Source organism: Pongo pygmaeus, chromosome 6, assembly GCF_028885625.2.
Source record: "Pongo pygmaeus isolate AG05252 chromosome 6, NHGRI_mPonPyg2-v2.0_pri, whole genome shotgun sequence".
Lineage (NCBI taxonomy): Eukaryota > Metazoa > Chordata > Mammalia > Primates > Hominidae > Pongo > Pongo pygmaeus.
In genome coordinates this window covers 10,496,390-10,521,027 of record NC_072379.2, presented here as the reverse complement: position 1 = coordinate 10,521,027, position 24,638 = coordinate 10,496,390, and the positions used below count along the sequence as shown (strand labels likewise).

The 24,638-nt window shown below is 51.0% G+C and overlaps 1 protein-coding gene across 1 annotated transcript; it reads left to right on the top strand.

Annotated features, from left to right (window-relative positions):
* Positions 1-12,249: 12,249 nt before the first annotated feature.
* On the top strand, positions 12,250-16,043 carry LOC129040900 (zinc-alpha-2-glycoprotein-like). Its single transcript, XM_054495786.2, has 2 exons — positions 12,250-12,344; positions 14,278-16,043. The coding sequence occupies exons 1-2, from the start codon at positions 12,269-12,271 to the stop codon at positions 14,547-14,549; spliced, it is 348 nt and encodes a 115-aa protein (XP_054351761.1). The 5' UTR covers positions 12,250-12,268; the 3' UTR covers positions 14,550-16,043.
* Positions 16,044-24,638: the final 8,595 nt, after the last annotated feature.

Genomic DNA, 24,638 nt, shown 5'->3' with positions numbered 1-24,638 from the left:
TTCATCCAATGATTTCTTCAGTTCCAGAAATACTCTTCTGTCGAATTTTAAAACCTCTTTCTGGCAGGTAATCATCTCATATGTCTCCCCAACTCTTTTCCTCATTTCTTTATGTTCTTGTTCAAAAGACTGTTCCATGTTGATGACCTTCTTTACAATCAGCCGGGTCAATTCTCTGCTCAATTCTCTGTTTGAGCTTTCCTGAATTTCTTTTGGATGGGGATCTGTTGCTGGAGAATTACTGGGTTCTTCTGTAGGGTCACATTTCCTTGCTTTTTCATGCCTCCTGGGTCCTTCCGTTGAGATCTGCGCATCCTGTGGAATAGTCACTTCTTCCAAGTTTGTGAATTCGCTTTGTAGGGGAGGACTTCTTCCTGAAGATGTAGATACGATGTGGTTAAGTAGGGGACCTTGGCTTTGGTTTGAGGTAGAAGTGTAGGCTCTGTACTTGCTTGGGTGACTTAGGGTGTGGTTATTAGTGGAGGCTGTGCTTGCCTGTTCTTGAGCCCCAGAGCAGTGTACGCTGGCCCTGGTGTTAGTGGGTTCAGGGGAGCGATTTGTGGGCCTCTTCGTGGGTCTCTAGGTGCCCTGCTCGAATGCTGGTAGTGACAATCCCTGGCTGGGCATGTGGCTAATCTCAGGCCCGGGGGCAGCAGGTGTTGATGGGCGGGAGGGGCAAGCGAGTCCCCTGGCCTGTCCGTGGTGGTATCGGCAGGCTATGCCCCAGACCTCAGACCCCGGGAAGGAGTGTTCAGCTGCCAACGGTGACGGACAAAGCCCGCAGCCACCAATCCCCAGGCCCCTGTGCTCCAGTCCTCGGGCGACGGAACCGCCAGCGGACTGTCCTCAGGCCCCCGGGGTTTGGGCTGTGGCTGTGACAGACAGGGAAGGGCTGGGCCCCAGGCTGCGGACCGAAAGCTCAGGCGGGGCAGGGCGGGTGCGCAGTTGGCTCGTGTCTGGGTCCCGCGGCAGCGGCGGGGTTATTTGTCCTTTGGGACTCCTGAGAGCGCCCGGCCTCCCCTCTCGCTCCCTGGCCCTCAGCTGGCGGCGGCGGTAACCGCAGGCAAGGCAGGAGCTGCCCTCGGGGCTGGACTCTCGGGGTGGCGGGGGCTGCAGCTGCAGCTGCTCAGGGCAGGGAAGCCCGTGGGCTCCAAGTGGGCTCCACGTGGGCTCCTGCCACGCCTCTGGGGAATCTCTCGCCCGCTGCCCCCTATTCTGGAGGCCCGCGAGGGTCAGGGGGCTGTGGAAGTCCGTGGGGGGACTGCAGAGCCCCGGGGTCTCTCACTCACCCTTTCCCCGCGCGCGGGAGCTGCAGGCCGTCCCCGCCGATCCGATTTCTCCGCGCAGGCTGCCTGGGTGCCTCTGCTCCGCTCCTCGGGCTCCCCGTGGCTTCTCGGCTGAATCCCGCATTCTCTCAGCCGATCTGCTGCAAGTGTGAAAACCTACCGGCTCCTTCGGTTCCCGTCGGAGGAGAGGCGCGTGCCGGCTGCATCTACCAGGCCATCTTGAGTCTGTGGTCCTGGGTGGAAACGGGGTCCCAAGTGCGGGAGTTACTCAAGGGCGTTCCCTGGAGGGTCTGAGTCGGCCCCGCCCCCTTCACTCCCGGGAAGGCCCCGCCCTCCCCTTCCAGACTGGACGGAAAGCTCCGTGTGCACACAGGTGTGTTTGCTAATAGAAATGGGAGCAGACTATTCACACTTTTCCACAAAGGTGTGCATTTTTCACTTTTTCTTCTTTTTTTTTTTTTTTTTTTGAGACGGAGTCTAGCCCTGTGGTCCCAGGCTGAAGTGCAGTCGTGTGATCTCCGCTCACTGCAACCTCCGCCTCCTGGGTTCAAGCGATTCTCCTGCCTCAGCCTCCCGAGTTGCTGGGAATACAGGCACACGCCACCACGCCTGACTAATTTTTTTGTATAATATTTTTAATAGAGACGGGGCTTCGCCATGTTGGCCTGGCTGGTCTTAAACTCCTGATCTCAAGTGAACTGCCCACCTTGGCCTTCCAAAGTGCTGGGATTACAGGCATAAGCCACCAGTCCCGGCCTGCCTTGTTCTCTTTTACAGCTGCGTAATATCAACATAATCATGTATATTGAAATGTCACATATTGTTAGATATTTGTAATAATCATTTATGTTAAAATATGCATTTTTTGTGGATGGAGTTTTGCCCATCCTGTTGCCCAGGCTGAAGTGCAATGGTGCCATCTCTGCTCACTGCAACCTCTGCCTCTCAGGTTCAAATGATTCTCCCGCCTCAGCCTACGGAGTAGCTGGAATTACAGGTATCTGACACCATGCCCAGCTAATTTTTGTATTTTTAGTAGAGACGAGGTTTCACCATGTTGGCCAGGCTGGTCTCAAACTCCTGACCTTGTGATCTGCCCGCCTCAGCCTCCCAAAGTGCTAGGATTACAGGTGTGAGCCACTGTGCCTGGCCTGGATGGACTTTTCATGATATTGAAAAACATGAGTTGAGGTACAAATATGTTTAAATGTGGAATTTCAGAGTCATCGTTTCAACAATCAGTTCTTTTAAAGGAAAGATCCTGACCTCAGGTGATCCTCCTGCCTCGGCCTCCCAAAGTGCTGGGATTACAGGCATGAGCCACTGCGCCCAGCAGCAGAACCATTTTCTATTCCATGCTGAACAAACCAGTTTTTGCCACACATGTGTTGAGATGAAACACCTTTCTTTCTATGAGAGATGTTGCAGGAGCTCGTGAAACTCACAGAAGCTAAAACAGCCCAATCACAGGAACTCTGTAGTGCAGCATGGCTCAGGTGAGTGTGAGTGTGTATGTGAGAGCGATTGTGAAAATAGGAGGATCAATGTGTGCATATATATTTGTGTATTTGAGCATGAGGGAGAAAATGAGGGACCAGACGGTGAAGGGCACCTCAGGCCACGCAAGGAGTTGGCATCATCTTACAGGCATTAATGTGCCACTGACAGATTTTTTCACGGAAAATTAATGTGGCCAGATCTGTGTTTTATTTTATTTTATTTTATTTTTGAGACAGAGTTTCACTCTTGTTGGCCAGGCTGGAGTGCCATGGAGCAATCTTGGCTCACTGCAACCTCTGGCTCCTGGGTTCAAGAGATTCTCCTGCCTCAGCCTCCCAAGTAGCTGGGATTACAGGCGCCTGCCACCATGCCTGGCTTTTTTTGTATTTTTAGTAGAGACGAGGTTTCACCATGTTGGCCAGGGTGGTCTCGATCTCTCGACCTCTTGATCCACCCACCTCGGCCTCCGAAAGTGCTGGGATTACAGGCGTGAGCCACCGCGCCCGGCCTTATTATTTTATTTTTGAGACAGAGTCTTGCTCTGTTGCCCAGGCTACCATGCAATGGTGTTTTCCCAGCTCATGGCAACCTCTGCCCCACGGGCTGTCAAGCAGTTCTCATCCCTCAGCCTCTTGAGTAGCTGGGATTACATGTGCCCGTCACCACACCTGGCTAATTTTTGTATTTTTGGGGGTTTCGCCATGTTGGTCAGGCTGGTCTCGAACTCCCAACTTGAGGTGATCCATGTGCCTCAGCCTCCCAAAGTGCTGGGATTACAGCATGAGCCACCATGCCCAGCTCCCACATTGCCTTCTCTAGGTATCTGTCTCAGATCTCCTTCTCGCTCTCTTATACTGACACTTCTAATTGCATCTTCTAGAGCCCACTTGGATACTCCAGGATTATCTTCCCATCTAAAGATACTTAATCGGGCCAAGCGCAGCGGCTCACGCCTGTAATCCCAACACTTTGGGAGTCAGAGGTGGGCGGATCACCTGAGGTCAGGAGTTCGAGACCAGCCTGGCCAACATGGCAAAACCCTATCTCCACTAAAAATACAAAAATTAACCAGGCATGGTGGCACATACCTGTAATTCCAGCTACTCGGGGGGCTGAGGCAGGAGAATCACTTGAACCCAGGAGGCGGAGGTTGCAGTGAGCTGAGATGGTGCCACTGCACTCCAGCCTGGGCGACAGAGTGAGACTCCATCTCAAAAAAAAAAAAAAAAAAGATCCTTGGCCGGGCATGGTGGCACACGCCTGTAATCCCAGCACTTTGGGAGGCCGAGGCGGGCAGATCATGAGGTCAGGAGATCGAGACCATCCTGGCTAGCATGGTGAAACCCCGTCTCTAATAAAAACACAAAAAAATTAGCCAGGCGTGGTGACAGGTGCCTGTAGTCCCAGCTACTAGGGAGGCTGAGGCAGGGGAATGGCATGAACCTGGTAGGTGGAGCTTGCAGTGAGCCGAGATCGCGCCACTGCACTCCAGCCTAGGTAACACAGCGAGACTCTGTCTCAAAAAAAGTAACACTTACAGGTTCTGGGGATCAGGACCTGATATCTTTGGGGGGCCATTATTTAGCCTTCCTTAGATGTACACACTTAGGCCTTGATGGAGCAGGAAGAGCAGAATTGGGGAGAAGATAAAAAATGACTAGGTTTACCCTGCAAGTTAGAGGAAGGGACAGACCTGGACCCCATGCCACAGCTCTTTCCACTGTTTTATAGTAGCTGAGCCAAGAATTTCACAAATTATAATAAAATTTAAAAAAAAAGAATTTCACAAATGAACATGGCTGAGAGTGTCGCCCTCTGAGACGGAAACTGATGAGGCCACAACAACCACAGCAACAACAGCTGGGCGGGTAAAGGAAGTGTTATCCATTTTAGAAGTGGAGCCACCCACGAGATGCTGGGCAAGTATGTTGCAGACAGAATGCGCCTCAAAGATCTTTGGACCAGGTGACCAGGTAGAATACTGAAGACCTGTGCATTGGAAAGAAAACCATGACTCATTCACTTACATTGCAGCTTGAATGTGCATGTCTCAGAACTGTTCAAGCAAAGCCCCCGGACAACATTATACTCTGTGGAACACCGGAAGACCCTTATTCTGTGAAAACCGGAAGACCCTTCTATTGGTAAGGCAGGCTACTCTGCTATAACAAAAGGCTTCGCTGGTAACTAAGGGCATACAGGAGTTAAAAAAAAGACAGCACTCCTGGCCGGGCACAGTAGCTCACGCCTATAATCCCAGCACTCTGGGAGGCCAAGGGGGGTGGATCACGAGGTCAAGAGATTGAGACCATCCTGGCCAACATGGTGAAACCTCGTCTCCACTAAAAATACAAAAATTAGCTGGGCGTGGTGGCAGGCGTCTGTAGTCCCACCTACTCAGGAGGCTGAGGCAGAAGAATCACTTGAACCCAGAGGAGGAGGTTGCAATGAGCCGAGATCGTGCCACTGCACTCCAGCCTGGCAACACAGCAAGACTCCATCTCCAAAAAAAAAAAAAAAAAAGGAAACTACTCAAGTAGGCTGGGTGTGGTGGCTCACGCCTGTAATCCCAGCACTTTGGGAGGCTGAGGCGGTAGATTGACTGAGGTCAGGAGTTCAAGACCAGCCTGACGAACATGGTGAAACCCCATGTCTACTAAAATTACAAAAATTAGTCGGATGTGGTGGCAGGTGCTTGTAATCTCAGCTACTCAGGAGGCTGAGGCAGGAGAATCACTTAAACCTGGGAGGTGGAGGTTGCACTGAGCCGAGATTGTACCACTGTACTCTAGCCTGGGTGACAGAGTAAGACTCTTGTCTCAAAAAAAAAACAAAAAAAGATAAAATGAAATAACAAATATGGAATTATTTTATAAACTCTAAACTGTCACATATATTAGAGATTGTTTCAACTACCTTCTTCATCAGTTTATTGAGTACTGCATTTTAAATCAGAGCTTCTTGGGCTGGGCACAATGGCTCATGCCTGTAATCCCAGCACTTTGGGAGGCCAAGATGGGCGGATCATTTGAGGTCAGGAGTTCAAGACCAGCCTGGCCAACATGGTGAAACCCAGTCTCTACTAAAAATACAAAAATCAGCCAGGCATAGTGGTGGGCACCTATAATCTTGGAGCTACTTGGAGGCTGAGGCAGGAGAGGCACTTGAACCTGGGAGGCAGAGGTTGCAGTGAGCTGAGATCTCGCCACTGCACTCCAGCCTGGGTGACAGATTGTGACTTCGTCTAAATAAATAAATAAATCAGCTTCTCAAAGTTCAGTGTGCACACAAATGACCTGAGATCTCGTTAAAAATGCGGACTCCAAGGCCAGGCACGGTGGCTCACGCCTGTAATCCCAGCACTTTGGGAGGCTGAGGCGGGTGGATCACGAGGGCAGGAGATCGAGACCATCCTGGCTAACACGGTGAAACCCCGTCTCTACTAAAAATATAAAAAAATTAGCCGGGCGTGGTGGCGGGAGCCTGTAGTCCCACCTACTTGGGAGGCTGAGGCAGGAGAATGGCATGAACCCGGGAGGCGGATCTTGCAGTGAGCCGAGATCGTGCCACTGCACTCCAGCCTGGGTGACAGAGCGAGACTCCGTCTCAAAAAAAAAAAAAAAACAAAAATGCGGACTCCAGACCGGGCACAGTGGCTCAGGCCTGTAGTCCCAGCACTTTGAGAGGCCGAGATGGGCAGATTCTTGAGTTCAGGAGTTCTAGACCAGCCTGGGCAACATAGCAAGACTGTCTGTACTAAAACTACAAAAAATAAAAATAAAAAAATAGTCAGATGTAGTGGCATGCGCCTGTGGTCCCAGCTATTTGGGACTCCTGAGGCTGAGGTGGGAGGATCCCTTGAGTTTGGGGGGTAGAGGTTACAGAGTGAGCCAAGATCGGGCCAGGCCACTGCACTCCAGCCTAGGTGACAGGGTAAGACCCTGTCTCAAAAATCAAAGAAAAAAAAATCAATGTTTTAAAGAAAAGGAGTTATGGCAGAGTTAAAGGCCTAAATTGGCTGGGCACAGTGGCTCACGCCTGTAATCCCGGCACTTTGGGAGGCCGAGGCAGGTGGATCACAAGGTCAGGAGTTCAAGACCAGTCTGGCCAAGATGGTGAAACCCCATCTCTACTAAAAATACAAAAATTAGCTGGGTGTAGTGGCGGGCAACTGTAATCCCAGCTATTCAGGAGGCTGAGGCAGGAGAATCGCTTGAACCCAGGAGGCGGAGGTTGCAGTGAGCCGAGATCATGCCACTGCACTCCAGCCTGGGAGACACAGCAAGACTCCGACTCAAAAAAAAAGAAAAGAAAGGCCTAAGTCTTGTGTCCCTGTATTCAGGGGACTTTGGAGAAGCAGTACGCATGCCTGAAACTCAAGGACATGTAGGAAATGAGAGTTGCTTTTGTGTCATCATCCATGTCCTTCCTCGGGCGCCCCAGCCTTGAAGAAAGAGGACCCCCAGGTGAGGATAAGTGGGGGCGAGGCTTGTTATGCTTAGGATAGCCAGAGGCCAGCCCTCACAAGGCCATGTCTAAATGGGGCACTCCTCTGTCCTGGTCTCCAACCACCCACCCCAAGAATAGAGGCCTCACTCTAGCCTGAAAGACCCTTCTCTGATACCCAACCTTCCCTTTCCACAACCCCTGGTGGGAGAACAGTGAAACCGCCTTTGCAAAATTATAACTAAGGAAATTGTAACAGCGAAACACATCAGACCTAACCAACCCCATCTTTCTTCTAACGTCTAAACTGTCCTCATCCATTCCTGGGTGTAGGCGGAACTAGCCTTGGGAAGGAATTTAGTTTGTAGTTTAAACTAAATATAATAGCCCTTCCCCAAAGCTAAATTGTTCTTGTAAAATGAAAGAAAGGCCACCAGCCATCGAGTTACAATAAGAAGGGCTGGAATTCTAAGTATTACCTGCCATTATTCTGGAGGTAATAAGATTTGCACCTTCCCCAATCACTCTTGAAGGTGACATCACTATTGTGAACCTAAGATCGGCCTTTTGAGATGGCTTTTCAGGTTTTTGCATTTCTATTAACCAGATGGCCCCATCTGGACTTGTCAACCAGATCTGTGGCCCCCACCCAGAGTCAGAACAGCTTCTGACTCCCTGTGATTTCAACCCCCAGCCAACCAGCCAGCACTCCCCATTTACTGGCCCCCTACCCACCAAATTATCCTTAAAAACTCTGTAAAAGCTCACGCCTGTAATCCCAGCACTTTGGGAAGCTGAGGTGGGTGGGTCATTTGAGGTCAGGAGTTCAAGACCAGCCTGGCCAATGTGGTGAAACCCTTTCTCTACTAAAAATACAAAAATTAGCTGGGTGTGGTGGTCGGCATCTGTAGTCCCAGCTACTAGGGAAGCTGAGATAGGAGAATCGTTTCAACCTGGGAGGTGGAGGTTGCAGTGAGCAGAGATCGTGCCACTGCACTCCAGCCTGGCCAACAGAGCGAGACTCTGTTTCAAAAGAAGAAGAAGAAAAAAAACAGTCCGATCCCCAACTCAGGGAGACTGATTTGAGTAATAATAAAACTCCAGTCTCTGGCACAGCTGGCCCTGGGTGAATTATCTTTCCCTATTGCACTTCCCGTGTTTTGATCTCTGTCTAGGCTGCGGGCAAGGTGAACCCCTTGGGCAGTTACAATAGGAGGAAGGATGTTCCGAGGTGGCAGCTCTATGCAAACCTATCCCCAAAGTCCAAGGAAGCTGAGGGGCCCAAGGAAGAGTAGAACTGCCCAACGGGTTCACCTTGTCCGCTGCCTAGACAGAGCCGATTTATCAAGACAGGGGAACTGCCATGGAAGATAATCCACACGGAGGCAGCTGTGCTGGAGACCTGAGTTTTATTATTACTCAAATCAGTCTCCCTGAGCATTCGGGGATCAGGATTTTTAAGTATAATTTAGTGTGTGAGGGAAGGCCAGTGAGTCAAGAGTTTTGATTGGTTGAGTTGGAGATGAATTCCCAGTGAGTTGAAGCTGTCCTCTTGCGCTGAGTCAGTTCCTGGGTGGTGGGGCCACAAGATGGTTGAGCCAGTTTATCCATCTGGGTGGTGCCAGCTGATCCATCAAGCGCAGGGTCTGCAAAATATCTCAAGCACTAGGCTGGGCGCAGTGGCTCACACCTGTAATCCCAGCACTTTGGCCGAGGCGGTCAGATCACCTGAGGCAAAACCCTCTCTCTACTAAAAATACAAAAATTAGCCGGGCATGGTGGTGGGCGCCTATAATCCCAGCTACTTGGGAGGCTGAGGCAGGAGAATTGCTTGAACCCGGGAGGCAGAGGTTGCAGTAAGCTGAGATCACACCATTACACTCCAGCCTGGGTGACAAGAGTGAAACTCTATCTCAAAAAAAAAAAAAAAAAAAATTTCAAGCACTGATTTTAGGAGTGGGTTAGGAAGGGTCAGAATCTTGTAGCCTCCAGCTGCATGACTCCTAAACCATAATTTCTAATCTTGTGGCTAATCTGTTAGTCATACAAAGGCAGTCTAGGGCAGGCACGGTGGCTAATGCCTGTATTCCCAGCACTTTGGGAGGCCAAGGCAGGCGGATCACCTGAGGTCCAGGAGTTCAAGACCAGCCTGGCCAACATGGTGAAACCCCTTCGCTACTAAAAATACAAAAATGAGTCGAGCGTAGTGACGGGCGCCTGTAATCCCAGCTACTCAGGAGGCCGAGGCAGGAGAATCGCTTGAACCCGGGAGGCAGAGGTTGCAGTGAGCTGCTTTCGGGCCACTGTACTCCAGCTGGGATGACAGAGTGAGACTCTATCTCAAAAAAATAAAATCTTAGAGGCCTTCCCAGAACCAGGGTTAATAAGTCAACATGGCAGATCAGCATCCAAGATGGAGTTGCCTTCACCTCCACAAAGGGATTGAGGAATCTGCCTGGCCTGCCCCAGTCCCGGGAGCTGCCACTTTGCCGCTGCTCCCACCACAGTCCTGGGGGCAGCACAGGACTGCTCCTTAACCCAATCTCTGGAGTCTTTGGCCTCAGAAGCTGCAACGCTGTGATTCCCATCACTTTATTTTTCTACTAGTGTGTGCACCTGCTGTTTCCTCACTGGGTCTCACTGTAGATGAATCTACTTTTTACTGCATTTGGGGTCTTGCCTGAGGGGACCTGTACTGTGAGAGCCAGTGAAGCCAATCGGAGTGAGGCCACTATGGCTGTGCTGTGCTCTGTCCTGCAGCAGCCACCTCCAACCCCACACAAATCCCCTCCCTTACCAGCTTCCTCTGTGTTGGCTCTGCCTCAAAAGCATAGGCTCTAGGACTCAGCCCAAATATAGACCTCCCGGCCGGGCGTGGTGTCTCACGCCTGTAATCCCAGCACTCTGGGAGGCCGAGTCGGGCAGATCCTTGAAGTCAGAAGTTGGAGACCGGTTTGGCCAACATGGCAAAACCCCATCCCTACTAAAAATACAAAAATTGGCCAGGCATGGTGGCAGGCAACTGTAATCCCAGCTACTCAGGAGGCTGAAGCAGGAGAATCACTTGAACCTGGGAGGCAGAGGTTGCAGTGAGCTGAGATTGTGCCAATGCATTCCAGCCTGGGCAACAGAGCAAGACTCCCTCTTAAAAAAAAAAAAAAAAAAAAAAAAAAAAAAGACCGAGCCTCACTCTGTCACCCATGCTGCAATGCAGTGGCACCATCATAGCTGGGTGGGTTCCAGTGATCCTCCTGCCTCAGCCTCCTGTGTAACTGCAACTACAGGCACACATCACCATGCCTGGCTAATTTTTTTTTTTTTGGTAGGGGTGGTGTCTTGTTGCCATGCCCAGGCTGGTCTAGAATCCCTGGCCCCAAGAGATCCTCCCACTTTGGCTTCCCAAAGCGCTAGGATTACAGGTATGAGCCACTGAGCCTGACCCAAGCTCTCCTTTTAAATTAAATAACCCATTTTGTGACTTTTTTTTTTTGAGACGGAGTCTCACTCTGTCACCACTCTGGAGGGCAGTGGCACGATCTCGGCTCACTGCCACCTCCGCTTCCCGGGTTCAAACGATTCTCCTGCCTCAGCTTCCAGAGTAGCTCAGATTACAAGCACGCGCCATGAAACCCAGCTAATTTTTGTATTTTTAGTAGAGACGAGGTTTCACCATATTGGCCAGGCTAGTCTCGAACTCCTGACCTTGTGATCCGCCCACCTCGGCCTCCCAAAGTGCTGGGATTAGAGGCTTAAGCCACCGCACCTGGCTTTGTGACTTTTTTTTAAGTCAACACCTTCAATGGGCACTTCGTTCCAATCTACCACAACAGATACCTCAGCCAGCTGTTGAAGTTATCACTGCACACCAGGCCTGCCAGGATCCCCCAAGACCCCTGTGTTTTCACTGCGTTCAGCCCCAATCTGGCCCCGTAACCAATCTCAGCTTCCCAGCCCTCCATTTCCCTGAGTAACTATTGCCTGGAAACAATCCTTGTACCAATCTCTGCATCCGCCAGAAGCATTTGTTACTAGAAACGTAATGCAGTTCTGACCTTAAGCAGAAAATAAACGTATTTATTGGTTAGCTCTCAGAATCCACAGAAAGGATGGAGAATCCAGGCTCAGAATTCCAGAGGAGCGGAACAGTCAAAATCACACCAGCAACCGGCCCAGTAAATACACAGAAGCTACCAGCAGGGGACAGCAGAGGCCACAGCAAGGGATCTACAACATCCCCAGGGACTGGAACTCAGGCGCCCCCGCAGCTACTGCAGCCCCCACTGCCCCCCCAGGGAGCTGGCAGTTGCAGACCCTGCCAAGCCCACTAGAAAACATTGTCCACTGTGCTCCCCTCTTTGTTTTCCTAACACTTGACCCGATATCCAAGGCAGTAGCTTCGGCTTGCTAAGCGTAAACACCATGCACACCTGCTCGTTCTATTGCCAGGGAGGCTGCAAAAGGAGGATGCGGCTGTTTCTGCTTCCATCATGGAAGGCTGGGATTCCACAGGCACAGAAAGGAAGGAGGGAGAGATGGGAGTGTGAATGTCCTCCAGACAGCTCTGGCAGGATCGGGTGTGGGAGGGTGAGGGTCCCACCCCAGCTGGGGTCTACCCAGGTCCATGTCCTGGACATGTTGAGAGTTTTTCTGGAAGGCAGGGATGAAGTGTGATCCAAAAACATGCAAATGCCCCTACTGGCCCAGGGGTTGTCATAATAGACTGGAAGGGCGACACATCCCAGGCACCTGCCACCCATCACACACACCTCCCACACACTGGCATCCTTCCGCCCCAGGCACACACAAAGCCTCAGTCCAGAGATCAACCATCTCAGCTCTGAATTTGCATATCCTGTGTGTAGACTCACTGATCACAACCTCTGCCCAGCCTGGCTTGTGCATATTTCTTTCTTACTGTCAGGGGAGGAGTCCGTCCTGGCACTCCCATTGGCCTGTACATTCACCTCCCCTGGGCAGGACCCCAGGACCCAGGATAATACCTGTGCCTCCTGCCCAGAACCCTCCAAGCAGACACAATGGTAAGAATGGTGTCTGTCCTGCTGTCTCTGCTGCTGCTTCTGGGTCCTGCTGTCCCCCAGGAGACCCAAGATGGTGAGTGGGGAAAGCAAGGGATGGGTGCTGGAGAGGACTGGAAGGAGGTGAGGAACAGGACATGTGGCTGGGAGAAGGGCTGGATGCAGCTGGGATTCCCTGGCATATGGCAGGAACAGGTGCCCAAGGCTGTCAACTCCCTCAGCTCACACACTTCCAGGAGCATTCAGGGAGCCTCTGCCCTCAATCGAAATAAGCCCTTCAGGAATCTGAATCTAAAACCCTTAGTTTACAGTGAAAACAAAGACTCCAAAGACCAAGCGACCTGCTTGGGGTAGACAGCCAGGACGGAGCAGGAACCACATGCCTGGAGCTGCTTCTGCTCCTGTTCCTTCCCTCCTTCCGATGGCTGGGTACACCTGCCTAATGCTGAGGGAAAGAGAGAGCAGCCCCAAAGGGAAAGTGGGAAGGCAGGTCGGCTGGAGGGATGGTGCTAGAAGGAAACCCGTGCCCTCACCCCACACTCAGACACAGCTGCAGTGGGTCTGGAAGGCGAGTGGCCAGAAGAGAAGACAGTGGGAGCTTAGGGAGATCAAGAGTCACTTCTAGGACAGGGGAAGGAGGCTGTTTGTGGCATGAGAATGTGCAGGATAAAGACATGGAAGCGAATGGCTTCTCAGTTGTGTGAGTTAAAAATTTATGACATTTACAAGTTGTCAGAATAGGTGTTTCATGTTAGTTTTATAATAATCACATTTATAATTTAATCCCATTCTGCACCAAAATCTTAATTATTCGGGGTTCTCCAGAGAAACAAAACTAATATACATTATATACACACGCATATATGTATATATGAATATACACTGTGTATATACACTAAATATATACGTGTATGTATACAAAAGAGAGAAAGGGAGGAGTTTTATTTAATATTTCTTGTGGCTCACACAATTCTGAGGGCTAAAAGTCCTAAATCAGCAAAGCAAGCCAGCAGGCTGGAGACCCAGGAGAGAGTTGGTGTTGTGGTCCTGAGTCCAAGGGTAGTCTGGAGGCAGAATTCTTTCTTCTCTGGGGGACCTCAGCCTTTTCTCTTGATGCCTTCCACTGATTAGATGAGGGTCACCCACACTGTAGAGGGTAATCTGTTTTACTCAAGCTCCTACTGATTTAAAAGCTAATCACATTCAGAAACTCATGAGCAAGAATGGCTTCAGTACTTAAATAAGAAATCTGCCATATGACCTCCAACATTACTAACACTAGTGTAAATTATATTCTAAATTAACTATGGAACTAATTGTGGAAATGTCCCACTCTCTCAGCTTCCGTCTTGTACCAACTGCAAGGTACAATGCCAGGAATTCTGAGAGGTATCCTAGCCTTACCCTATGCTGATCCATTCTGGGTCACTTCTTGAGTTTTCTAGTAAATCCAACTTCCTACACTTTCTAACTATATGTATTTGTCTGGTTAGACTAGAAATGTTTATTTCTCATGTCAAGTTCAATGCAGATTGGCAAGGTTCCTCTCCTCCACAGGGTGACTCAGGGATCTGGGCTGTTTGCATCTTGGGACTCTTCTGTTTCATCCTGTGGCTTCCATAGTCAACGAAAAGGAAAAGAGACCGTAGGGGCAAGCCAGGTGGTAGGGCCTTGGACCAGAAGAAAGACATCAGTCACTTCCACCCACATTCTTGTTTGACAAAACTCAGTCACATGGTTCCAATCTATCTATAAGGAGGCTGAGAAATCTGCTGTGCCGAGCAGATTAAACTCTGTAGTGAAGACACACAATGGTCTCTGAAATATCATCCCCAGCATGAAAGTAGAACCTGTTTCCTTGAGTGAGGCTCCAATGGTGTGAAGCTGATGGCAGAGGAGAGAGCTGGGGAGGAAGAGGCCAGTGGCCAGGCCCCCCTCCTGGCCCTCTGCAGCCCCACAGTGGGACACCCTTGCATGGACCCTAGCCCTCAGAGTCTTTTCTTCTGCAGGTCATTACTCTCTGACCTATCTCTACACTGGGCTGTCCAGGCCTGGCAAAGGCACCCACAGGCTGCTGCAGGGCACTGTCTTCCTCAATGACCGTGCCTTCTTCCACTACAACAGTGAAGACAGGAAGGCTGAGCCCCTGGGACCATGGAGACACGTGGAAGGAGTAGAGGACTGGGAGAAGCAGAGCCAAGTTCAGAGGGCCAGGGAGGACATCTTTATAGAGACCCTGAACAACATCATGGAGTATTACAACGACAGTAACGGTCAGTGAACAACAGACTGCGGGGGTGGAAGGTCTAACCCAAGAGGCAGCCCCCAAGTGTGAGTGGCAAGGGGTCAGCAGGATGGAAATAGTCCCAATCCCAGGGGAGGAACAGGAGACACAGCAGAAACACAGACATGTCCGCATCCCACCCACCCCACGGCACAGTGCCGTCCCCTTCCCCATCGATTGCCCCATCCTCATCCCAGGCCTCAGCTCACACAGGAAGTGATGGCAGAGTCACTTCCTATCCAGGCACCTCTGACCTCTCACCTCCACACCCACCCATCGGAGGCTGATTCTCCGGTGAGAAGGCATCAGACTCACCCCTGTCCAGGGAGGGTGCCTGGAGAGTGAGCCACTCTCAAAGTCACTCAGACCTGGGCTCACCTGGTGGCTCTGCCAGTCCTACCTGTTGACAGTGAAACGTTCCCAAAATATCTGGCCGAAATCTGCAAACATTGGAGCACTGAGACCTACCTCCAAACAAGTTTGTAATATTTAACTATGTCTGTTCTATGAAGGATGTCACAGTCTGTCTTCATCTCCCTTTCAGCTCCATCGTGTAGGACAGGGTGCAGCCAATATTGGCTCAATTGAAATTTGTGGAATCAACAGAGAAAAGCACCTGCCACACACCATAGCCCATGCTGGGGGCTCAGGAAGTGCTGGATTCAAAACCACGGGCTGTTAGAGTTCCCTGCAGCCCTAAAGTTCCTCCTCACCATAAGATGCAGACCCAGGAAGGGCCACCTGCACTGTGGTCAGAGGAGCTGGTGGCAGAGCCCGGGCAGAGACGGTCCCTGTGCCCCCGGCCCAGCACTCTTTCTCCTAAACCACACTGCCGGCCCCAAGGCAGCCAACCCCAGGTCTGGTGAACTGCTGGTGTTAAATTATCATGGAGTGGGTGTCAAAAGATGGGTTTCTAAGTACAAAACTGCCCAAGCTGCTACATGGGATCTGAAGGTTTCCAAAAGGAGGCAAGAGACAAGCAGACGTTTGAAGGATGAGGGATGGGAGGTCTTGGTAAGGAAAATGGCCCGGGCTGTGTGTCAGCAATTGGAGAGGAGGGGGCACAGGTGATCAGGAAAGGCACTGGGAGAAGCTTTGATGGACAGGAATAGAAATGGCAAAGTGGATAATTACAAGGAAGGAGGATGAAGAGATGAACACAGGGTATTAGGAAATAAGAGTAGCTGACATTTACTGAGCACTTACTTTGTGCCAGGCCCATCTATGAGCATATATAATGCTCCAGAATAGTCCCCTGAAACCGTGCTGTTGGCATTGCTGTTTCAGAGCTGAGGAAATAGAGGCCCAGGGAGGTGACTGGCTCCCGTTCACGCAACACACCAGGTGGGGGTGGGGAGAAACCTGGGACGTGAGCCCAGACAGCTTGAGAGCTGTCAGTGTCTATGCCAACAGCACCAACCAGTGCTGAGTAAACACCTGCTTTTATCATCAGAACAAAGAGGCTGTGTCCCCTGCCCTATGAGGTCCATTTCTGAGAGCTGTGGCTAATGGGCAAGAAGGTTGGGAATTTAGAGATTTGGGATAAAGATATCAAACACCAGAAAGGAAGAAAGAAGTGATCAGGTCGGGCATGGTGGCTGTTGCTTGTAATCCCAGCACTTTGGAAGGCCAAGTGACCTCGGATCACCTGAGGTCAGGAGTTCGAGACCAGCCTGGCCAACATGGTGAAACCCCGTCTTCACTAAAAATACAAAAATGAGCGGGGCATGGTGGCACATGCCTGTAATCCCAGCTACTCGGGAGGTTGAGGCAGGAGAATCACTTGAACCCGGGAGGTGGAGGTTGCACCAGCCTGGGCAACAGAGCAAGACTGTCTCACGAAAAAAAAAAAAAAAAATAGAACTCTAGATCGCCCAGAACCGGAGGTCAGGCCCACCAGTGTGACCAGGTCAGAGGGCTTTGACTTTGAGGGGAAGGGGAGCACGTGAGAAAAAGGCCTAGGGGCAGGGACTGCCAACGTCATGGCCAAGAGAGGCCACATATGTGTGAGCTGAAGGGACATGAAGGATGTGTCTGGAGAGGTGCACGGGGAGGGTGTCCTTCGGGAAGCCTGGCGTGGTGTTGTCACCACCAGGTTTGGAAGAGTGCGGGAGCTGGGCAGGCAGCGGCTCCTCACCAGGACCTGCCTCAACCTTAGTCCCCTCTCGGGCAACTTGTCTGTCACTTCTGCTCTTTTTTCATTTTCTTTTCTTTTTCTTTCTTTCTTTTTTTCTTTTGAGACATGGATCTGGCTATGTTGTCCATGCTGGTCTCAAACTCCTGGCCTCATGACATCTTCCCCACTCGGCCTCCCAAAGTGCTGAGACTACAAGCATGAGCCACCATGCCTGGTCTCTTTTCTTTCTTTCTTTCTTTTTTTTGGGGGGTGGGGGTGGTGGGGGGTGGAGTTTCACTCTTGTTGCCCAGGCTGAAGTGCAATGGGACAATCGGCTCACCGCAACCTCTGCCTCCTGGGTTCAAGTGATTCTCCTGCCTCAGCCTCCCGAGTAGCTGGGATTACAGGCATGTGCCACCATGCCCGGCTAATTTTGTATTTTTAGTAGAGACGGGGTTTCTCCATGTTGGTCAGGCTGGTCTCGAACTCCTGACCTCAGGTGATCCGCCTGCCTCGACCTCCCAAAGTGCTGGGATTACAGGCCTGAGCCACCGCACCCAGGCATTTTTTTTTTTTTTTTTTTTTTGAGCAGAGTCTCGCTCTGTTGCCCAGGCTAGAGAGCAATGGCGCGATCTTGTCTCACTGCAACCTCTGCCTCCCGGGTTCAAGCAATTCTTCTGCCTTAGCCTCCCAAGTAGCTGGGATTATAGGCATGTGCCACCAAGCCTGACTAATTTTTGTATTTTTAGTAGAGAGATGGGATTTCACCATGTTTTTCAGGCTGGTCTCAAACTCCTGACCTCGTGATCCACCCGCCTCGGCCTCCCAAGGTGCTGAGATTACAGGTGTGAGCCACCGCGCCCAGCCTCTTTTCTTTTTTTTCTTTATTTTATTTTTTATTTTATTTATTTATTTTGAGACGGAGTCTCGCTCTGTCGCCCAGGCTGGAGTGCAGTGGTGCCATTTCGGCTCACTGCAAGCTCCGCCTCCCGGGTTCACGCCATTCTCCTGCCTCAGCCTCCCGAGTAGCTGGGACTACAGGCGCCCGTCACCACGCCTGGCTAATTTTTTGTATTTTTAGTAGAGACGGGGTTTCACCGTGTTAGCCAGGATGGTCTCGATCTCCTGACCTTGTGATCCGCCCGCCTCGGCCTCCCAAAGTGCTGGGATTACAGGCGTGAGCCACCGCGCCCGGCAATCAGCTTTTTCTTAAAAAGAAGCGGCAAATCTCGTGGGGTCCACAAAATAGATGCGGCCCCTGGCCTATAACTTGAGGTTTTCACGTTGAGAGCCTGGAGGAGGTCCGCAGACGGTCTCTTCAGCGGCAATATCTCTCTCGACCACAAGAGGGGGATATGTGCTCAGGAACGTCGGCCCCAAAGCTGGAAACCGCAGCCCTGGCACCTGGTGCTGGCAGTTCCCACTCAGATCACCCTTAGTCACTCCTAGCTTTACTGCTCACTGCTCAGTGCGCCTCTTGGAAACCTTGGTTCATGAGGGAAAAAAGACAGAACTCACATGCTCACTGTTGCACCGTTCTGCCCAAATTTGGCAAATCTTTGGACAGCTCTGCCCTCGTGTTGCAGCCTCGGGCTTCGCAGGGCACGCCCCCAGCCTCACACCCTTCACCAATATCCCATCATTGCCCAGGACCCATAAGGCCTGTCGGGCCCAGGATGCCCTGGTCCAGCTTCCGGTCTCCTTCCCTGCCGCCTGCCACCCCACAGACTCTGTTTTTGGACAGCAGTGGGCTTATGTCAGCTGTGATTGCGATCACTCACCTCTGCCACCCGCAGACCTTCCTGCATACTGCTTTTTCTTTTGTTTTTTTGTTTTTGTTTTTGTTTTTGAGACGGAGTCTTGCTCTATTGCCCAGGCTGGAGTGCAATGGTGCAATGTCGCCTCACTGCAACCTCCGCCTCCTGGGTTCAAGCGATTCTCATGCCTCAGCCGAATAGCTGGGATTACAGGCACCCACCACCATGTCTGGCTAATTGTTTTTTGTTTGTTTGTTTGTTTGTTTGTTTGTTTTTGAGACAGTCTCACCCTGTCACCAGGCTGGAGTGCAGTGCAGTGGTGCGATCTCAGCTCACTGCAACCTCTGCCTCTTGGGTTGAAGCGATTCTTCTGCCTCAGCTTCCCGAGTAGCTGGAACTACAGGCATGTGCTACCATGCCCGACTAATTTTTGTATTTTTAGTACAGATGAGGTTTCACCATGTTGGCCAGGCTGGTCAAGAACTCCTGACCTCAGATGATACGCCAGCCTCCGCCTCCCAAAGTGCTGGGATTACAGGCGTGAGCCGCTGCGCCCGGCCAGAATTTGGCGAACCTTTGGACAGCTCTCCAGTTGTGTTGCAGCCTCGGGCTTCACAGGTCATCACCCCCAGCTTCACACCCTTCACCGGTTTCCCATCATTGCCTAGGACCCAGTCTGAACTCCTTATAAGGCCTGTTGGGCCCCGGATGCCCTGGTCTCACTTCCGGCCTTTTTCCCTGACACCCACACCTACATACTGTTACCAGACAGCACTGGGCTCATGTCAGCTGTGATTGCTATCACTCAGCTCTGCCACCAGCAGACCCTCCTGCATGCACCTTTCCAGAAGGCTCTTCCCAGCATTCATTTTCTTTCTCTCTCTTTCTTTCTCTTTCTTTTTTTCTTTTTTTTTAAAAAAAAAAAAAAACGGAGTCTTGCTCTGTGGCCCAGGCTAGAGGGCAGAGTGGCACGATCTCGGCTCACCGCAACCTCCGCCTCCCAGGTTCAAGCGATTATACTGCCTCAGCCTCCCGAGTAGCTGGTACTACAGGTGTGCACCATCACACCCAGCTAATTTTTGTATTTTTAGTGGAGACAGGGTTTCACCATGTTGGCCAGGATGGTCTTGATCTCGACCTCATGATCTGCCCTCCTCAGCCTCCCAAAGTGCTGGGATTACAGGCGTGAGCCACCCCGCCTGGCCTTCCCAGCATTTCATAAGCAGTTATCTCTTCCCAGAAGTCTCCCTCCACCCTGCGAGTCTGTGTTATGTCATTCTCTGAGCTTCCATGGTGCCCAGTGAGCCCCTGTCACACCACTTAGCATGCTGGACTGCCTGCCTGCCTTCTCAGATGGAAGCCCCATGAGGGTAAGCACGTGTCAGCCTCATGCAGGCAAATCCCCAGCACCTTAACACTGTGCTTGGCACCCCATAGGGCTCAGTAAGGATTTTACTAAATATGGCCAGGTACAGTGGCTCACACCTGTGATCTCAGCACTTTGGGAGGCCAAGGTGGGAGGATCGCTTGAGGCCAGAAGTTTGAGACTAGCCTGGGCAACATAGTGAGACCCCATCTCTTCAAAATCTTAAAAACTTAGCCAAGTGTGGTGGCGTGGCCTGTAGTCCCAGCTACTCAGGAGGCCTAGGTGGGACAGTCGCTTGAACCCAGGAGCTCAAGGGTGCAGTGAGCTATGATTGTGCCACTGCACTCCAGCCAGGCTGACAGAACGAGATCCTGTCGCTGCAGAAAACTGACTAAATGTGTGAATGAAGGAATGAATGAGTGTGTTTTTCGCTGTTCCCTGAGGAGGGTCTGCAAAAGCCAGTACATTTCCTTCCACCCCCTTTCCTCCCTGTTCACTGGATGCCTCTCATTGTCTCCCTAGCCTCTGCAGACACATCCCAAGGAACAGTGCTGCTGAAGGACCAGTTCTGTCCCTTGTGATGGTAGAAAGAAATGGGATTTGGGCCAGGCGCGGTGGCTTACGCCTGTAATCCCAACACTTTGGGAGACTGAGGCAGGAGGATTGCTTGAGGCCAGGAGTTTGAGGCCAGCCTGGGAAAAATAGTAAGACCCCCATCTCTACAAAAAACAAAGATTAGCCAGGTGTGGTGGTGCATGCCTGTAATCCCAGCTGCTTGGGAAGCTGAGGCAGGAGGATAGCTTAAGCTCAGAAGGTTGAGGCTGCAGTGAACCATGATCATGCCAGTGTACTCCAGCCTGGGTGACAGAGTGAGACCTTGTCTCTAAAAAATTAAAAAAAAAAAAAAGAGGCCGGACGCAGTGGCTCATGCCTGTAATCCCAGCACTTTGGGAGGCCGAGGCGGGTGGATCATGAGGATCAGGAGTTCGAGACCAGCCTGGCCAATATGGTGAAACCCAGTCTCTACTAAAAATACAAAAATTAGCCAGGCTTGGTGGCACGCACCTGTAATCCCAGCTACTTGGGAGGCTGAGGGAGGAGAATCGCTTGAACCCAGGAGGCGGAGGTTGCAGTGAGCCAAGATCACGCCACTGCACTCCAGCCTGGGTGACAGAGCAAGATTCCATCTCAGAAAAAAATAAAAAGTAAAAATAAATAAATAAATAAATAAGAGAAATGGGATTTGGAGTGAGGCCGACCCAGCCTCAGTACCTGCTCTACCACTTACCAGTGCCTTATTGTCTCCATTTGCAAAGTGAGGAAAACAGGATCAAGCTTGCAGGGTTGCTGTGAGACATCACCTGCCAGCCTGACATATGGTAGGCAGTCATTAGATCAGGGTCTTCCTCCCTCTTTCCCAGAGCCCCCACCTAAGCTCCCTCTCCTCTGGAACCTTGGGACACACACACCCCTGTAATTTCAAGTAGCAGCCACTACTTCCCTTACCCATCTCTGTCCTCCCCAAGGTTGCCCTGTCCTCTATCCCCCCACAAAGAGTAGTGCCAGGCACAGAACAGATGCTCCAAGGATATGAAAAGAATGAAAGAATGAACGAAGCAGCCACTGCAGTTTCCCATGGGGCATGTTCCCCAGTAGCCACCAGCCTCTTTTTTTTTTTTTTTTTTTGAGACAGATTCTCACTCTGTCACCCAGGCTGGAGTGCAGTGGTGTGATCTTGGCTCACTGCAACCTCCGCCTCTGCCTCCTGGCTTCAAGTGATTCTCCTGCTTCAGCCTCCCAAGTATCTGGGACTACAGGCACACACCATCACGCATGGCTAATTTTTGTATTTTTAGTAGAGACGGGGTTTCACCATGTTGGCCAGGCTGGTCTGGAACACCTGGCTGGCCTCAGGTGATCCGCCCGCCTCGGCCTCCCAAAGTGCTGGATTACAGGCGTGAGCCACCGCGCCTGGCCTGGGCCTGGATTCTTGTGCATGGCATTAGGGCACCCCTGTGAGTTGCCCCAAGGATCACACGTGCACGACTGTGTCATCTGAGCAAACTCCCCCAAAGGGTGTCTGCATTCCCACAGCCATTGCTGGTGCTAACAGGACAAGTTCCAAAAAAGAAAAGCTTTTTAAAATGTTTTATTGATTTATGTTTGATTTTTGATAGAGATGGGGTCTTGCTATGTTGCCCAGGCTTGTCTTGAACTCCTGGCCTCAAGTGATTCCCCTTCCCCACCCCACCTCAGCCTCCCAAAGTGCTAGGATTACAGGTGCGAGCCACAGTGCCCGGCCCGAAATCACTTTCTAAATTTGCCCCTTTCATCATGTTTTCTTCTTGTAAACATTTTATGTCACGTGTACCCTGTGGCCCCCCTGATAGCCCTCCTCGGGCCCCCTCTGCAGCTTCTTGTGTTATATGTGATTGGAGCACCCCCAGAGCTTCGTCATCCATGACGAGCACCCGCCCTCTCTCCAGTTGGAATCATCAGCTGATGAATAAGGGCTGATTTCTTCTCAAATGATCACCACCCCCAATTCATTACATTCCAAAGACTGAGCTCAGAATGGCTTATCTGATGCTTGGTGCGGTTGTGCTTTTTTCGAACGCCGTTCATTGAGGACGCAGGTTCTCTCCCGTGTGATGCTCTCGGGCACAAGCTGTGACGTGGGTTCCATGCTCTTCTGTGCCACGTCCTCCCCTGTGATTTTCGCATCTCCGATAACTGCTTGCCTCCGTCTGAGGATTTTCCTCCACTGGTGCCATTCATTGGGAGTCTCTCTAGTATGAATTATGAGATGAATGGAAATTTTCCCTCATTCATAATATTCAAAGCTTTCCTCCGCCCTGTGAATTCTTTGATATTCTCCCAGAATCCTGACCAAATGTTTTGCCATGTGTATCAGGCCAGTAGAGTTTAGGCTTAGAGTCTGCAATTTCCCCAAAGTGGTAACTTTTTTTTTTTTTTAAGAGATGGGGTCTTGCTCTGTTGCCCAGGCTGGAATGCAGTGGCACAATTATAACTCACTGCAGCCTTGACCTCCTGGGCTCAAGTGATCCTCCCATCTCAGCTTTCTGAGTAGCTGGGACTACAGGCCAGGCACACACCACCACACCTGGCTAATTTTTTTTTTTTTTTTTTTTGAGACGGAGTCTTGATTGTTGCCCAGGCTGGAGTGCAGTAGCATGAACTCAGCTCACTACAGCCTCCACCTCCCGGGTTCAAGTGATTCTCCTCCTGCCTCAGCCTCCCAAGTAGCTGGGACTACAGGTGCGTACCACTATGCCCAGCTAATTTTTTGTATGTTTGGTAGAGATGGGGTTTCACCGTGTTAGCCAGGATGGTCTCGATCTCCTGACCTCATGATTTGCCTGCCTTGGCCTCCCAAAGTGCTGGGATTACAGGTGTGAGCCACCGTGCCCAGCCCCATTGAGGAATTTTAAAATTCCATTTGCTGGAAGAACCAGCCCGTTTTCTGTCTGTTACATGGCCATCTTGAAATAGTCCTGCCTGGAATCGCTTGAACCTGGGAGATGGAGGTTGCAGTAAGCTAAGATCGTGCCACTGCACTCCAGCCTGGGTGATAGAGCGAGACTCCATCTCAAAAAAAAAAAAGAAAGAAAGAAAGAAAGGAAAAAGAATAAGAAAAAAATAGTCCTGCCTCCACAGTCCCTTCTTCAGCTTGTCAAAGCCAAAAAGTTTCCCAAGATCCTAAGTCTAGTAGGCAAGAAACACTTCCAATCCCTATTAAAGCCATGTTTGTGAGGGAACTCAAACTTTCTACCCACAGACACTGGAATTTCTGCTGTGGGAATTGGGGGACATTCTTGAGCCATGGAAACCTTGAGGCCGTTGGGACTCAAGAATGTGTGATGATGCCCTCAGTTCCGTGAGTCTTGTATTCTGGTTTATTTCTGCTCCACTATGTCTGAGGCCTCCTCTTCTCGCAGCAGCTATTGGGGCTGAAATGTCCAAAGTGGCTTTTGCAGTCACGTGACTGGTGCCTCATGTTCTTCCACTTTGTCTCTCTTCCCGACAGAGCAGCCTCATCATCTAGTACAGTTGTTGGGCTCTGAGAACCCTCTATGGATGCTCTACGCCATTGCGCCATTTCCTCTATGGCAACTCTCTATGGATGCTCTAGGCCATTGCACCATTACCTCTATGGCAACCCTGTATGGATGCTCTAGGCCATTGCGCCATCACCTCTATGGCAACCCTGTATGGATGCTCTAGGCCATTGCGCCATCACCTCTATGGCAACCCTCTATGGATGCTCTAGGCCATTGCGCCATCACCTGTGCTACTCCTGGCCCCTCCATGGAAACCGCTGCCCAGGCAGCTGTGTCACACCATGTGAACCTGCCTCTCTTCCACCCCCCACAAGCCCCCAAATGTACAGTTCACTGGACCAGGATCCCATATAGGCTGACTAACGATTTTTGAAGTCATCTGGCTCAAAAATGTAGGGAAAGGCAGCTAGGCCGGTCAGATGGCCCCTTTTGGAAATTGGAGCGGAAAAAGCAGACAGTAGAATCAGTAAGCCACAAGATGTCCTGAGGGCAAGTAGGGCCCGGTCAGACCAGTGTGCTGGCCAAAATTACACTGGAGAAGAAACTTGGCTGTTGAAGCAAAACCAAAATCAGCTATGCCATGGAGAAAATCCCCTCATTGTGGAGGGAAAATGAGCTTCGCTTTGGCAAGAGGATAAAGGAGGAGAGGGTGACAACAGAGCTGGGACTCCACAAAAGGCTGAGAGAAGCCAACCCAGGGCTACCTCCTGCCTGTGGGTGTCACTGCTGCCAGTTTGCTGCTCGTTCCCTTTGCTGTCAGTTGGC